Consider the following 16,550-nt stretch of genomic DNA (forward strand, 5'->3'; position numbering starts at 1 on the left):
ATTTTAGCGTGAGGTGTAAGCTCAAATGTGCCCCATTAACGTGTTAATTACCTTTATTAATCCAAATTAATCATCAGGACGGTGATAAGGTGTACCTTTGCGTGCAGCGTCACCTATTGGCTCCTCCATGAACCTCTAAAAGAGAGAGAGAGAGAGGGGAGAGATAATTAAAATCTCGCGATGTTTCCGGAGGACTTCCCGTGTGTCCGCCATCCTTGTGGCTCTTTGCAAAAGGGCACGAAGAGGCCGAGACAAGGGTGCCCGCTGTAGCAACAACTCCTTCAAACATGCTGTCCAGGCTCGTCATTGTTTCAGGTATGCACTTGTGTGGTTTTTATGTGGTCAGTAAACCCAGTAAGATGATATATTACTGAACTGTCAAGCAGGACACATTAAAGTTTAAAGTGAATGTGAAGCTGAAGGGTAAAGTGAAGGCCGCACATTGAATGAGCGACATGCTAACGCTAGTTGTATGTAACTAGTGTGCATATCTGCTCTAAAAGTTGCTAGTTTACTGCATATTTATATTTGTGGCAACGCCTATTGATTGTGTAGCCATTGCAGACATCATTAGGCAGATCTGAGTTAGCTTTAGGTGACATTCCAGCATACAGATTAAAGCTACAATAGCTAACCTTAGCGCTACACGCCTGCAAATGTCACCTTTTTGACAGCTAGCATTGACTTTGTGTTTCAAGTAAGGACAAACAACACTGTCTTCACAATAAAAGTCCATCAGAAGTGCGTTTTTATTTTAATGCCATCACAGGTAGTTCATTTGAAGCCAGACATATTGCTATCAGATGTTTAATTGATGTTACGTTGTCATAAGGTGTTGGAAAGCCTCAACCTGTAACTGGGTTTATGTTAAGTTTGGTCACAGGAAGATTAAATACACCAGTTAATGAGGTGCACTTGAGGAAGGAGTCGTGCAGTTTTTGGTCCCTTCAAGGTTATACAAGTCAAGGACAGGTTTATATCTTTTTTTAAATGTGTCTTTAAACAACAGTCAGGTGTCTATTTGAGCACTGAAAGAGGTTTTCTTTATTGTAATCATTCCTCCTGCTCATACTGGTTATTAAAAGATCTCCTTCAAATGTTCTTTCAGTGTAAGTGACAGGGCCCAAAATTCACAGTGTGTCCACACAGTCATTTAGTGCAAAAATGCATTTAAAAATATATCTAAAGTTTATATCGATGGCAGAAACGCAAAACCTCCTATCTAAAGAATTGATTTATCTTGCAGACAGACTGAAAATGAGCATCCTTCCCTGTTCTCATCATCCAAAGTGAAATCCACCAATCAGAAAATCCTGCAGATAGGAGGTTTTGTGTTTTGCCCATCGATATGATGCTTCAGCTGTCTGAATTTATCATATGACGTGGTTATCTGCCACATTACAGTCTTTTTAGCATCATATTTACTCTCTGAGGACAGTGGATTTTGCCCCCCGCCACTTACATTGTAAGTTCTTTATGAAGGGATCTTATTATGGTCAGTGTGAACAGGAGAAATGATTATGGCAAGAAAAATATGTTTCAGTGTTTATTTGGGCACCTGGCTGTTGTTTGAGACAGACTTAAATACTGGAACCTGTCCTTTTATCAACAGATAAAACATGAATAAAAATGATTTTTGTAATTCTGTGTTCTGTTGTTTGCAGCCAGTGCCCTGAAAGGCAGTGGCCCTCTTGGCGCTGGGTAAAGTATTTTTGTCTTACAAATAGTTTTTACTGTATTTGTTACTAGCATAATGACACATCTATATAACAATGATAAACATTATATGATTGCTGTGCCTCTTGAAGCTTTAGCTCACAGTGTTGTCTCCCACAGTCTTGTCCAGGCGTCTCGCTCTCTGCACACCACATCCCAGAGCCTGGCCCCAGTACCCCCTCTGCCAGAGAAGGGAGGCAAAGTCCGTCATGGTATCTTCCCAGAGGAGATTTTCCAGCTCCTGTACCCCAAAACAGGAGTTACAGGTCAGTAGGCTGTAATCAGTGTTATTTCATTTCATTTTAAATGACAGGCTTTGTAACAACAGAAGTGAAATACTGAATGTCTAGGAAAAAAACTCATCACTGACATTAAATAACAATTTCACCATTAACACATCACCAAAAATGATACTTATTCACCCTTGTTAGCCCAAACTCAAATTTATAGACAGGAAAAAAAGATAAGTCCTTAGTTTGATATTCAGTATGATGCCACTAAATGTGTCAACTCAGTACTTTTCATGAAAGTCATAAATGGTTTTACTTGGCTGATACTAGAGATCAGTCTCTCAAAAGTTGACATGTTTTGTCAAGAGAAATATGTATTGCACTGAGTTTGCGGTCCTGCTCTGCATATTAATGTCTGTATTATGTTTAGTCATAGAAATAAAGTTGACTTTGGTGCAAGTGTGTGTGTTTTGAAACGTAAACCCATCACACATCTCTTGGAAGCCCAGAGACAGATTTGAGTGTGAGTTAGAAGGCATATCCCACCAGTTATTATAGGTGTGCTCAAGCTCCCTGCATTCATACATTTTCCACAGAAATAAGCTGCTGTATGATTGTCAGATGAGTGATGATGAAAAAAATCTTAATTTTTCCTTTATCCACTAGGACCCTACATGCTGGGTACTGGCCTCCTTGTCTACATGCTTTCAAAGGAAATCTATGTCATCAACCACGAGACCTTAGCCGCTGCCTCCATAGGTGCTGTCATCATCTATGGTGTCAAGAAATTCGGTCCAAGTGTTGCAGCTTTTGCTGACAAACTGAATGAGGTAGGCTGGTCTGATGGGTATTTTCCCCTCTCTTTTTAAAATCTTTTTATTGAGAAAGACTGACAGATAGTCAAAGTCATAGACCGATGACTTTGTGATCCAGCAAACTTTCAGTCAAACTTACTGGTCGTCTTTTGTGCAAAACATCGTAAGTAACCTGCAATCCCTCTGTGTGTGTGTTTACAGGACAAAGTGGCGAAGGCTCAGGAGGTGAAGGATGTGGCCATGACCGCCCTGACTCAGGCTATTGAGGACGAGAAGAAGGAGCAGTGGAGAGCAGAGGGAAGATCAATTCTCTTCGATGCTAAGAGAGTGAGCTGCTATGATCTTTTTATTTTCCTATATCTTAACTATTCATAATGTACTGCTCCATACTTATGCAATATGGCTTACTAGAAGCTGATAGTTCCCCTGTAGTCTTCTATGTTCATTTCCAGGATTTGAAGACACTGAGAGAAATATTTAGTATTTATGGACCTCTGCTGGCAAACAGCAGAAATTGCAACAACATCAGAGAGTCACTAAAGAAACTTGCTATGGGGGTAATGGGTAAAGCTGTGATACTGAGAGGAAATCTTATCTACATTCTACAACAAAGTCAAAATTACTTCATGTTCAAGTTGTGGCACCAATTGTATCACTGAATAGCAGAGTTACAGTTGCATCTCTCTTTAACTATCGTCAGTTTGTTTGAAAATATGTGCCTGACTTGTATTAAGCCTGGACTAAGGGACTTGGATATTTTTATGCTTAAGGGTTTTTCATAAGTGACTTGAACAATTAACATACATTTGATGTTTAGAGTTGTATGTCTCTTTGGTCACTCAAAGAAAAGGTTGAGAGTACATATAAATCATTGAAAAGCACAGGAAGTCGCTGACCATGAACTAGTGAACTTATATGCCTAATAAAGGCTTTAAACATCCCAGCATGACTTATTTTAACCTGCTTATGTTGATTATGAAATAAATCTTTGCAACCTGAAGGTTGATGAGGTAGTGAAAGAAGACACAGGAGACATCCATTTGACATCTATGTATGTGATGTGGTGATAACGTTTTGCATGGACTGCTCTTCTCCCCTCTCAGAACAATGTGGCCATGCTGTTGGAGACCAACTACAGAGAGAGGCTACACATGGTGACCAATGAGGTGAAGAGACGCTTGGACTACCAGGTGGCCCTGCAGGACCTCCACCGCCGAATGGCTCAGGAGCACATGATTAACTGGGTGGAGAAGAGCGTCATTGGCAGCATCACTCCTCAGCAGGTCAGTAGTTCTTTCTGCTGGGTCATGTTTGTCAGTGTATGTGTAATTACAGTTGTATGCAAAAGTTGGTTTTTAATAAAAAAGATGTGAACACAGATTATATAGGATATGGAACATACAACACTATTTTCAGCAAACATTAATGCATAGTTACTTTTTTCATAAATTGAACAAAAATAAAAACATTGTGGGATGTGCAGCACTCCCTCTGGTAGACTCCCTCTCAAAGTCCACCCACAGATTTTCTATTATGTCAGGGGACTGTGATGGAAATAAAACCCCAAAACCTTCAGCTTGTGTCTCTTGAGGTAGTCTTTAGTGGATTTCATGCTATGTCCTGTTACACAAGCCACCCAATTTTCAGCTTAAGCTTTTTACAGACAGTATGATGTTTTATTTATTTTTGTATTTATTCTTCCCTCCTCCCGTGCAGTGTTTCCTGTGCCACTGGCTGCAACACAACCCCAAAGCATGACAAATTGACCCCTGAATTTTAGTTAATCATTTTGATTAGTGCCATTGTCACAGCCTGGTTTCAAACCTCAATCCATTTTTGGTAGCGTAAATGTAATGAGGATCAACAAGTACTAAAAGTTTGTTCACGTCTGCTTAGATTTGTTGCCTGTTCTCTCAGATAGTTACTGATTTGAATCAAAACTTTATTTAAGGGACAGTTTTACGGCCGCTTACTGTATGTTCACACAATATTGAACATTTTATACTAATGGGGAAAATATTTCAGTAGAGAAATCTATTTATTTATTTATTTATTCATAAAAAATGTTTTGGCATCAGCACTGAAATACAGTTACTTTATTGACATTAGTATTAGGGCTCCTGGCCTTTTATTTTTTTTATTTTTTTTATTTTACTTGAAATATAAAAACATTTTATCTTTATTGTGAGAAAATAGAAATGGCAATTAAGTTTTTAAACATATATATGAGCTTTTACTGTTCTTGTATTTTTAAATAAGTTGTTCATGTCTGTTTTTTCAGGAGAAGGAGAGCATCGCCAAGTGCATCACAGACCTGAAGGCTCTGGCCAAGAACACTCAGGCCAAAGCCACCGCTTAAACTGTCGAGTCTTCAGAGAAGGCTCCTCTCAACCCCAACTCATTGTCCCAAGACGAGACCCCACTTTTCTTTACAGAATAAACTATTTCCTCTTTAAAGATCGTCTCTGTCAATATTATGTGTACAGTATTTACACGTCAGCTGATGGTAAAATAAATGGTTCTCTTATTCAACTTCAACTGGCTAGTTTGTGTTTATACACTTGAAGCAACATTTTTTTCTTTTCTTTGAATAGCTAGGTTAATCTTTGCCCTCATATTTTCTCAGTGACGTTAGATGTATGTCACATTTATGGTTACGGTCACTATTATTATCACCATGATAGATTAAGCTTTAGTTGCTTAAGACTAGTTTCTGTAGCACATGAAAACCTTTGATCACTCTCAGAGAGATACTGTGGAGCTTTTGTAAACCTTTGGACTCATAAAGAGCCAGAGATTTGCTGCCCTCCACCATACTTGAAATTCTTACTCTCGAATCACAGATCAGGCCAACCCTCTTCATCCGTCACTCCCATCATATTGTTGCACTTTGATCCTGGTGATCCAAGCAGGAAGTTAAGTGAATTTTCCCAACCAGCCGTGTGAGGGACACATTATTTCTGCTGTGACTGGTCTTGGTAGAGAATCGGATTTGAAAGAGAGGAACAATGATACCACAGAGCAGCTGACAGGTAACAATTTAAGAAATAACTGAGGTTGATGTAAAAAGTGGTTAGAATTTAAGGAGGTAAAATAACTGGTGGAGGTGTTACATCCTGCTTAGAAATGGAAGTGTGTTTGTTCTTAGAGAGAGAGGACTGTTGATAGGAAAATCTCTTCTTATATCGTACACTCAATCCAGGAGGTATGTAATAGTTTGAAGTTCAGCCTTTAATATAAAATACAAGTCAATTTTGTATTCTTAGACCTTGTTGAGTTAGGGCAGGTGTTTGTATCAGTGATGTTTGATCAGCTTCAAAACCCCCTTCTTACCGATCATAGTCCAGAGATAGATTAATAATTATTGAAGGTTTTTGTTAATTTAAACCTTGAATTCTAACATAATATGTAAGTCATTAACTGAGCATTTTACTTTTAATGCTTTGTGGTGTTTATTTTGCCTTTTAAATTTAGTGTGAAGCTGTCTAAATCTTAAATGATCCCAATTGTGTGAAGAAATACTTTGTATATTATGTCAACAGTGTATCCAAGCAACCAACTCTCTTGGTTTAATATGAAATATAAATGTAATATGGGGTGTTATTTTGCCTAATCATATTGTTACAGGTTGGTGTGAAGTAACTTCTGAGTGATTCTTGCCAGTCCAAAGTTTTCTTTGTCAGACATTTTGTATTTGGGAAATGTATCGAAACCATGCTCCCTTCTCTTATTCCCCAGGGTAAGTCATTTCACTTTAATTGGCTAAGCTTTCAGCGCAATATAAATACTTTTACCACATGTCTACACACTTCTTCACACCTTCTAGAGATAACGCTCCACTATGTTAAAGTGACTATACATCTCATTTGAGTTTGGAAATTATTTGATTGACATGTAGCGGCCCAGGCTGATGAAGTTTGATGTTACCATTTATTGTATTTTAGGGGTTTCTCACAAGAAGACCTCCCTCAGCAGCGGTGGGGTTTACAACAAGATGACCAAAGGGGTGGTCCACCGGAAAGAAACAACATGTCCAGGCCCAGTGGCAAATCCATATACCGTATGTTCAGACATTAAAAAAACACACGTCCTGTCTGATTATAGTTTCATTTTAGTGAGAACAAAAAGTGTAATAAGTGTTCCTCTTATTTACATCAGAGCAGAGAAAGGAGTACTCTGACGTGCTGAACAGAGGTCCTGACAACCTTCATGTCAGAGTGGAGGTAAATGAATATGAAAACTGCAACTGCATGGAGACACACAGTTCAACCTGTAGCTCTCTTCACTCATGACTCTCCACATTGACTCCACAGCATCTGTTCACCTGTGAGCTGGATGGCCGGGAGACGAGATCAGTGGATGACTGTGTGGCCAAGCTTAAAAGGCTGGATGTCAAAGGTCGCCTATGGCCCCAACAAATGGTCATGGAGGTGCAGGGAGGATATCTGCTCCTCAGTGACATTGAGACCAAAGTTAGTCCCCCCCCCCCCCCCCCCCCCCCCCCTCCTCTTTTTTTTTTTTTTAGCTAAAATGTGTGAAGATGTCTTTTGGATTTGATGTTACACTTGGACATTGTACCCATAAGTGATGGTTCCAAAACTATACCAGAGCTATTAATATACCAGAGCTAGTATAAAAAAGATATATTAAAACTTCTTATGAGGCTTTGGTGTCTGGCTGTAGGGATTTCATCCCATTCAGCAACAAGAATATTAGTCAGGTCAGTAAGGTCTGGTTCACAGTTAACTCTTCTCACAGATAGCATTGAGGCCAGGGCTTTCAGAGGTAAGAGAGGAACCACAACAAATTCAGACAAAAACATATTCTTAAGGACCTCTCTTCCTGCACACGGGTTGTACTGTCGAGAGAGAACTCTTGCCAAATTGGAAGCACACTAATCTAAACCAAACCATAAAATACAGCTCCAGATCAAAGGTGTACATAAGGAGGAGCTGTGTGTAAGGGCGTTTTCACACCAACAACAGCATTTAGTGCATTTAGTTTTAATCAATCAAAACAATCCACCAAAAGAGGTCGTCTCAATCCGCACCAATTAATGAACTCTGGTGTACTTCCGGTGGTGAGAAAGCAACCCGAAACAAATAGGTAAAAAAACACCTAGTTGTAACGAATTATGGGTAGGCTATGGGGGCACTCAATTGTGGATATAATTATATATTTCATTTCATATATTTTATTATGTTTCATTTATATTTCTCGCTGAAGTCACGTGCATCTTCAGATTATTTTCCAGTGGGAGCTGCGCCTCGTTTTCAAACTATAATTTGCCAAGTATTTGTACTTCGTCAGTCTACTGTAGGCTACTTTATATGTCAGGTATCTGTACTTTATTTGGGTATTTAGCCTATTTTAATTTTTCTGACGGCTTTTTGCTTTTACTCCTGTATTTGAACACAAAATATCTTACATTGTCAAAACAGGCTCGTACTTGTTTCAATCTCGGTGACTTTATAAAAATAAGACATGACACGCAAATAAACGAAACCGATTTTTTTTTTCTGTTGGTGTGTGCGCTCCATGTCACCCCCGGTAAAATGCCGGTAATCTGACTGCGCATATCAAAATGTGCTACTGACAGGGCGAGTCCGTGCAGACAGTGCTGGAATATGACACCAGCAGTGAGACTCCTGATATGGACACATGCTGTAAACTGTGCACAGTAATAATAATAGAGGTCGATTATAACTGCAGATTGTGACAGTGAGTCAGTGAGGAGCCATTAAAACATTTAACGCGTTATACTCGGCCTTTAATCTCTTTGGGTTAGCTGTTACCTGTTAACGCTGACTGAACCGTACCAAAGTCAGTACACTACATTGTAACAATTTATTGCCTGCTGAGGACAAAACAATCGAACTATAGGTGTAAAGTAAAGTATCAGGAACAACTGTTTCAGTATCTTTACAATAAGAGAAATCTGCTTCGAGCGTTTTCACAAAAATAAGAGATATTCTGAAAGTAATGTTTAGTGTATAGATGAAGAGAACAATGTTGAAGGTCATACAGAGTTTAATATTTGTTAAAGTACAAAAATAGATTAAATTCAAAGCAGTGAGTCTTTTAACTTTATTTTTCATTATATTATCTGAATACAGCAGCCTATAAATAAACCTGCAGTGTTCAGTTTGATCACCACTTTTTCAGGATCCTTGCTCCATTTTTTAAATGCACAATACCTATCAAAACACTTCCTTGACTTCCAAACTTTTGACTGGTACTGTATGTTGATGCTTTTTACATTACATTTTAACTGAAGTTATTCTCACATTCACTTTTATAAACCCATTGTCGTGATCTTTGTCCTATTCATTGTGATTTTAAAGGCAGAGCTGGAGGCGCTGCCTGTGAGTAGCATCCAGAGCACCAAAGCTGTGTTGGATACCTGTGCCTACAACTCTGTGTTGACAGTAATTGTGCAGGAACGCAGCAAACGCATCACTCAGGTCTACTTGTTCCAGTGTGAGGAGACTGGGGTGAGTTGCATTTTACCAGAAACCTCAGTGATCGTTTGACATGTGTCTGCTATGACTTTCTGAAAGCTTCCAGAAGATGGAGGATGTGTTAGTCACGTTGAAGTCTAATCTCTAAAATCAGTCATTCTCTGAAGCCTTTATCAGTATTTCATAACAACTTGGATGTAGCTTTTGCTTAGATCATGTGGGAGTTTTACAAAATATGTTTTATTTACTAGGCGGACCTCATCAAGAGGGATCTGGATAAGATCGTCCAAAACGGAGGTAGTCATGTGGAACCACGCAGGGAGCAGCCAAACTTCAGGTACATACAGCTCAAAACACACACATACAGCCAAGACAGAGTCATTAATAAAGGATGAAATGACAAAATCAAACTGTAAATTGATTCAAATGCCGTCTGGTGTTGATGTTTACAGGGGTAATCTTCAGAATATGTCAGGGCAACATGCTGCAGGTTCAAGTTTCCGACAGGCTGGGCCTCGTCCTATGCAACAAGAAAGGACCCTGCCACCGCCAGACCACCTGCCGCCACAGTGGGGCAACAGCAGAGAACCAGGTAAAGCTTGGACTAATCCATTGTGTGATCCAAGTGTATGAAAAACACTTTATGGATGTTTTCTTCACAAATAAGCCAAGTTTTGCAAGAAAAACTATCCAGTGCATTTTATATTATGTCAACAATGAGTGCAGTCATGTAGGTATTTACTTACAAACTATTTTCTTGGGTTCCACTCAGAAATGATGCCTCGCCCACAAATCTACTCCCCACATGAAGAACTGATGCACCATCCTGATCTACATGAACTACAGAGCAACCCAGATATGAGTCTATCACCTGAGCAGAGGGACATAGTCAGTGCTGGCATTAAACTATATTGGTGATAAATTATCATGAACATTGTGTATTATTTAGTTTTTTCCTATTATTTATATAGTGTTTTACAAAGCTTCCATGTGCCACTGACTGTTTTATTCCATGCTTTCCACAGGACATTTTGAACCATGTTTTAGATGATTTGGAAATCTTCACGGGCAAAGTGTCTGCTGCATTAAATGGACCTCCAGGGCAAGATAAGAAGAACAAAAAGAAAGGCTTGATGAAGATGAAGAAGAAGAAGAAGGAGAAATCTAATGAAAATGGTAATCCCTCTTTTCATTTTATTTTCTTTAGGTACATGTTATTGCAGTAATTACTGCAGAGTAACCTGCCACAGATCTACAGACATACTGATAGCAAAGATATTTGTGTGATAAATATTTGACGTCATCTTATCTCTGCCAGCTATTAGTCTGCCATATTGGGAGGAATATGTGTCCTGTCTTCAGAAAATTAAATATGGATTCAATCTGCTGGTAAGTACTAAATAGCCCCACATATTTCATATTGTCCAGAGGGGTTTATGTTGACTTAAATGAGTGATTGTAGCCCAAAACAGTGACCAAAAACTGTTTTTTTAACATTACAGGGCCAGTTGGACAGAGCATTGAACAACCCCAGTGCTCCTGACCTTGTTCACATCTTCTTTAGTCGTTTAAGCATGGTGAGCTCTTCTGAATTTATTTTTGACTGGCTGAACCTAGATTCCAGTTCTTTGAAGTCACTGTCAGTCTGCTACATTAGTTGAATTCATAATTCTCAGTTGTGACAGTGAATCATTCCTCTATTTTCTTTTTCTCCCCACAGATATTGCCTCAGTATCCTGCAGATCTGCCTCCCACTGTGCTCTCTCCCCTGCTGACAGATGCGGCACTGCGGTTGATAGGTGAGGTCGTTACCCCAGAGGAGGACCAAATCTGGAGGTCTCTGGGAGACTGCTGGAATGTCCCCAGGTAGGGTGGCTTTTACAATACTCCCACTAAAGTCTTTTATAAACCATGTTACTTTCTTGTATACAGCTCTCTGATTGTAAGTGCATCTGTCAGAGTTAATGTATGTATGACATTTGGGGGAAAAAACGTTGGGAAAAAATCTCACTCTAATTTCAGTTTTAAGATGGGAAATTGTACTTGAGAATTCAAAGGTTGTCATTTGAAAATAAGGAATTGCTGTGACTGATACATGAATTTCAAATGCTAATAACTAAATCAATATATTAATTTCCATTAACTTATGGTTAATGAATTTACTAATGTTTTATAGGTCAGTTTTAAGCCCATTTACTAATACAGCATTTGGGATGCCATTTTGGTGTTGTGTAGTTCTTCAGTGATGAGTTTTAACAACAGCTAATTTTTCACAACCTGGCAACACAAAAGTTATTAAAAAGGTTTTTGCTGCTTAATACATAATTGGTAAATGAATCATTAACCATCAATTCTCAACTCAACTCAACTTTATTTATATAACACTTTAAAACAACCACAGCTGAAACAAAGTGCTGTACATAAATAGATAAAACAACACAGGAACGTAAAACAATTAACAGGAAATAAATACTAAAATAATTGTTTATTGTTTTTAAAACTAATTAAAAACAATAAAATAATAAAACAATAATTAAAACAAACAAACAAACAAACCATAAAACAGTAAAACAGGAGCAGAGTCTCATGCACGGTTGAAAGCCAAGGAATAAAAATGGGTTTTAAGACGAGTTTTAAAAATGGACAGTGAGGAGGCGTGTCGAAGATTTAAAGGAAGCTCGTTCCATAGTTTAGGAGCAGCTACAGTAAAAGCCCTATCCCCTCTGAGCTTCCGCTTTGACCTCGGTACCTCCAGGAGCAGCAGATCAGCTGACCTGAGGCACCGAGCAGGAGCGTGGGGGTGAAGGAGCTCAGAGAGGTAGAGCGGGGCCAGACCATTTAAAGATTTAAAAACAAATAAAAGAATCTTAAAATGGACATAAAGTGCACAGGTAGCCAGTGGAGGGATGCCAGGATGGGCGTTATGTGCTCCCTCTTACGTACTCCAGTCAAGAGGCGAGCGGCTGCATTTTGCACCAACTGGAGACGTGCGAGGGAGGACTGACTGACTCCAAAATAAAGTGCATTGCAGTAATCCAGCCGGGATGTGATGAAGGCATGGATTACTGTTTCAAAGTGCTGTAGTGTAAGGGCTTTACTTTTGCCTGCTGTCTAATGTGAAAAAAGCTGGACTTCACCACAGCACTAATATGCCGATCCAGTTTAAAATCAAGTTTGAGACTGTTGGCTTAAAATAATCTGCCAAAGGATAATCAATAAACCCTTAAAGAAACAGTTGGAATTTTTGGGAAATACATGTATTCACTTTGTTGCCAAGAGTTATGAGAAGATCAATACCACTCTAACATCTGTTAGTTTAGATATGAAGCTACAGCCAGCAGCTGGTTAGCTTAGCATAGCAAGGGGAAACAGCTTTCCTAATCAAAGATTAAAAACAAAGTCTGATGACTATCAGGAGGTCACTGCCAGGCAACCAGTGACTGATTAGGTCATTGTGCAAGAAATACTCTTAAGAAACCTTCTGTAACGTTTTTAAACTTCAATTTTTGTTCAGATTAACCATTTACGATAATTAATGTTTTAATCATTGAGTGTTAGAGGTGCTCTTTGGACAGGTTAGCTGTTTCCCCCTGCTTCAAGTCTTAAACTAACCATGTTTTGACTCATTTGGTGCTAGATGGAGCAGCTGGAGGGACAAATTGCATAATTGTTGCAAGATTTGTATGCTGACCTTAACCCTAACCCCAACCTTAAGCCACACCCTAACCAAACTCACAAGAGTTTGTTCCTCCAGTTGATTCAATCTAGTATTTACCTCTAATATTTAACATCCAGACATGGTTACTATCCCTCTTTGTTACAATCCTTCCATTGCAGCTGAACTGGGAAACACAAAGAGGGAATTTGATGCTAACAAACAGTGGAGGATATCTACTTTATTTGACTGTTAAAGAATCATATTAGCTTTAGATAAACTTCTAAATACACGTTTGCACAAAATGAGGACTATCAATTTTGTTCCCCATTGCTTACTTTGAAAGCACATTTGAAGGGGATCTTTGAATGGACAGTATGAAGAGGAGGATCATTACAGTGAGGAATATCTCTTTCTGTTTTGTTTGCGTGTGGTTTACATTTGCCATGTTTGACTGAGCTGAGAATTGTGTGTGAAAAAGGAGCAACAAAAAGTCTGTTGCCTTTTCTTTTTTTTACTTAGCTGACAGTTTTCTGCCCCCGTCACTTCACAGATCTGGATGGCCAGATGATGATATCCCACCTTATTACCCAGAGTTCTACAATGGCTGGCAGCCTCCTGCCCCAATACGCCGGCCTTCCCAGCCCTCTTTCCAGAACAGTCCAATGAGCAGGAGCAACAGCCAGCGCTTCCCACCTGGTCACCCCAACGGACAGATAAATGACAGTCAGGGCTTCGCGCCCAGAGGGATGGAAGAGGTATAAAACAATGTGACACAATAACTCACCATCAACTTAGATATTCAAAAAATTATGACTTTCAATGGTAACAGCAATATGCCTAGTACTGTATTTATGTTGTAGCAGTGAGATTAGGAACCTGTCACAACTATTACTGCCTGGTGCGGACCAAATAATCAAACGAGTGGTGTGTAACTCCCTTAATTTACTGAGTGATTAATAAAGTATGTTGACACTGCAGGTTGGCAGTGATTAAAATAATATAGTTACCTCCATTGAAAAGTGGTTGACAGTTGGTGATTGACAGTTTTTTAAATGGCTATCAGTTGTAATTACAGCTACTATCTGGCAGTCATTTCCTTTTAATAAGCAGGTTTCAAAGCAACAGGAGAACTAACATTTCCAGTGAATCCATTATCACAAGCCAGTGATACTATATATTTATTCAGTTATATAATTTTGTCCTCTGCAGCCTATGAGCAACAGTCCATGGAGTTCCCGACCTCCATCCCGGTGAGCATTATTACACTGCAGTAAAAGTAGCTTTATGATCATATTTAGGGCAAACACTTGTCTTGTGCTCACTGTACTTTATTCTGGTCTAAATATGTGTGTCTGCAGCTCCGGTGAACCACCCCTGCACATGCGTGTCGCTTACGACTTTAGGGCCAGGAACAACCAAGAGTGCAACGTTGTGAGGGGGGAAGTGGTCGAGGTGAGAAAACAAAAATACAAGAATCATCTTTGTGTTTGTCTGATTGAAGATTGCTTGTTACATTACATTAATTTGGCATGTGTTTTTTTCTGAAACTTCAAACACTTCAAACACTTGCAGGTTTTTGAAAGAAGAAGTATATTGTATAATATAGAGATGATAGGAATCTTTCCACATCTCAAAAGATGAAATACAAGAGTGTGATTATTATAAGAAAACTGGACAAAAGAAACGTATCTGCTGGTAAATCATCACATCATAACATGAGTTAGACTTACAAGGTCCTTTAAACGTAATGCTATGACAGCAGAGCGTCCCATCAACTTAATAATAACACATCACAAGATCCTGAACTCTATTCAACTAAATAAAGGCCGTAGTGTTAACACACCTACATGTGATGTATCTATTAACAAAGAACTACTGTCTCTTTGAAGGCATATGATGATCACAAGATATTATACTAAGAGATGGCCTACATTTACAGTGATCAAACATTTAAGAAAGTGCATCTAATAAATTAATATATAGATAAATGCATCTTAAAAAAATATTTAACATAGAAATAAATGATAAACTATGAGTGTGGAACTTTTTTCTCACACACATGTTCAGTGCAATAGTACAAGTGCTTAGAGTTCGAGCTTGCAAATATGCAATTTCCAATGGTGTGCATTCAAATGGTAAAGACTTTCCACCAGGCAATAATCTGGAAGTTATTGTTACAACTGGATTTGTTTTCGACACTCATCTCTTCTGATAATCTCTGATTATGTTGGCTACCGAACAGGAGAAAAATTGTCTATAGATGCCACATCCACCACAACAACACAATGTGTCATTATGTTCACCAGATGTACTAATGTAGCTCAATATTAAATGGAATCTACACTTTTTATGCTGATGTTACTGTTACTCATCTCTGTGTGTTCATATTGGTGCCCTCTTTAGAGGTTAATTTATTGCCTATAATTTTAAGTTAACATTCAGTGACAGACAGGGCTTAATTAAATAGTTTAAACCTGTTTGTATATTCACCACTGTCACAATCATAGCTGTCATTATTATCAGTATTAACATTGAGATATTTGGTTCTTTTTCTGCTTTTTTGTTTTTTATTTACAGGTGCTTCAGAAAACAAGGCAGTGGTGGCTTGTACGTAACACCCGTAACGAGGAAGGCAACGTTCCTCAGCATGTCCTGGAGTCGTTGAGCAGTGCTGGGCCCGTAGAGGATCTGGTGAGCTAAGTGACACAAACTGTAGCTTTGCTGAGTGACGTATTTAACAGATTTCAAAGATGACATTTTCTTCCCTTCCCTCCACCTCACAGCGAGACACTCGTGGTGGCCCAGTGACTCTGGACATGCGCTCCACACCTCCAGAGGTCAAAGCCTGGCTGGATTACAAAGGTTTCTCCAAAATGTGAGTGACATGATCCACAGGGAGACGAGGGACTTCAGAGATGTTTGTTTAATAAGTTTGTCACGTACTTGATGATGAGGCCGTATAATTGTGTTTTGTTGTTTTTATTGAGCAGCACTGCGTCGAGCCTTGGAGTGCTGAATGGTCACCAGCTGCTGGGGATGACCAAGGAGGAGATAAGGACTGTGTGTCCAGAGGAGGGAGGGAAGGTCTTCTTCCAGCTTCAGGGTGTTAAGTCAGCCATTGCTGTAAGTATTGTACCATGTAATATATACACATTTACAAGACAAGACAACACAAGACAAATCAGTGGCGATTCATTTTGGTCCCTATAGCTCGCCAGTGAACCATCAGGCCCATACAACGGCCGCTACTAATGGACAACGACATGGCAAAAGTCCTTCAGTTTCTTCTCTCCTGAATTTTCATCCACAGATCAACATCCAGATTTTTTTTGTCTAATTCACTATGTCATAAATCAGCTTGTGTGGATGACATTAATGAAATGATTTCTTAATGAATTACTATATGTAGTAAAATGTATTACTAACAGCAAAAATTGAGACCAAGTAATTAATGTTCACTGTAATTTAACTTATAATGCACCTTTACACATTTCATTTTAATGATGTATAGTTTTCTGAATTATGGTTAAATAAAAAAATGTATGTAGACCTTTGTTCAATCAAACATTTTTTGTATAACTATATTCACTTCTGCTGCATATTAACATATATCCTACATTTTCCTTTGATTCAGCCTTAAATGTAATTTATTGTACAGATATATGTATTT

At 38.8% G+C, this 16,550-nt stretch overlaps 2 protein-coding genes across 2 annotated transcripts; both read left to right on the forward strand.

Moving 5' to 3' along the window:
• The first annotated feature begins 194 nt into the window (after window positions 1–194).
• Window positions 195–5,293, forward strand: atp5pb (ATP synthase peripheral stalk-membrane subunit b). Its single transcript, XM_053317207.1, has 7 exons — window positions 195–315; window positions 1,665–1,701; window positions 1,837–1,982; window positions 2,613–2,776; window positions 2,963–3,088; window positions 3,865–4,044; window positions 5,043–5,293. Exons 1-7 carry the CDS (start codon window positions 288–290, stop codon window positions 5,118–5,120), a joined length of 759 nt encoding a protein of 252 aa, XP_053173182.1. The 5' UTR covers window positions 195–287; the 3' UTR covers window positions 5,121–5,293.
• Window positions 5,294–5,669: 376 nt separating this feature from the next.
• eps8l3b (EPS8-like 3b) lies at window positions 5,670–16,448 on the forward strand. Its single transcript, XM_053317945.1, has 20 exons — window positions 5,670–5,793; window positions 6,389–6,500; window positions 6,706–6,821; window positions 6,920–6,984; window positions 7,075–7,233; window positions 9,106–9,255; window positions 9,474–9,559; window positions 9,675–9,814; window positions 9,995–10,110; window positions 10,248–10,398; window positions 10,541–10,611; window positions 10,725–10,799; window positions 10,943–11,088; window positions 13,431–13,635; window positions 14,090–14,130; window positions 14,239–14,332; window positions 15,458–15,571; window positions 15,664–15,755; window positions 15,871–16,003; window positions 16,091–16,448. Exons 2-20 carry the CDS (start codon window positions 6,463–6,465, stop codon window positions 16,130–16,132), a joined length of 2,034 nt encoding a protein of 677 aa, XP_053173920.1. The 5' UTR covers window positions 5,670–5,793; window positions 6,389–6,462; the 3' UTR covers window positions 16,133–16,448.
• The last annotated feature ends 102 nt before the right edge of the window (window positions 16,449–16,550 follow it).

This window comes from Scomber japonicus, chromosome 4, assembly GCF_027409825.1.
Source record: "Scomber japonicus isolate fScoJap1 chromosome 4, fScoJap1.pri, whole genome shotgun sequence".
In the NCBI taxonomy this organism is placed as follows: Eukaryota; Metazoa; Chordata; class Actinopteri; order Scombriformes; family Scombridae; genus Scomber; species Scomber japonicus.

Bases quoted from the DNA above. Each gene is read 5' to 3' on its own strand.
- atp5pb (XM_053317207.1), top strand. From the start codon at position 288: ATGCTGTCCAGGCTCGTCATTGTTTCAG. The intron at 1,983-2,612 runs GTCAGTAGGCTG...TTTATCCACTAG, and splicing joins CCCCAAAACAGGAGTTACAG to GACCCTACATGCTGGGTACT. The intron at 3,089-3,864 runs GTGAGCTGCTAT...CTCCCCTCTCAG, and splicing joins TTCTCTTCGATGCTAAGAGA to AACAATGTGGCCATGCTGTT.
- eps8l3b (XM_053317945.1), top strand. From the start codon at position 6,463: ATGTATCGAAACCATGCTCCCTTCTCTTATTCCCCAGG. The intron at 6,822-6,919 runs GTATGTTCAGAC...TATTTACATCAG, and splicing joins CAGTGGCAAATCCATATACC to AGCAGAGAAAGGAGTACTCT. The intron at 10,399-10,540 runs GTAATCCCTCTT...TATCTCTGCCAG, and splicing joins GGAGAAATCTAATGAAAATG to CTATTAGTCTGCCATATTGG.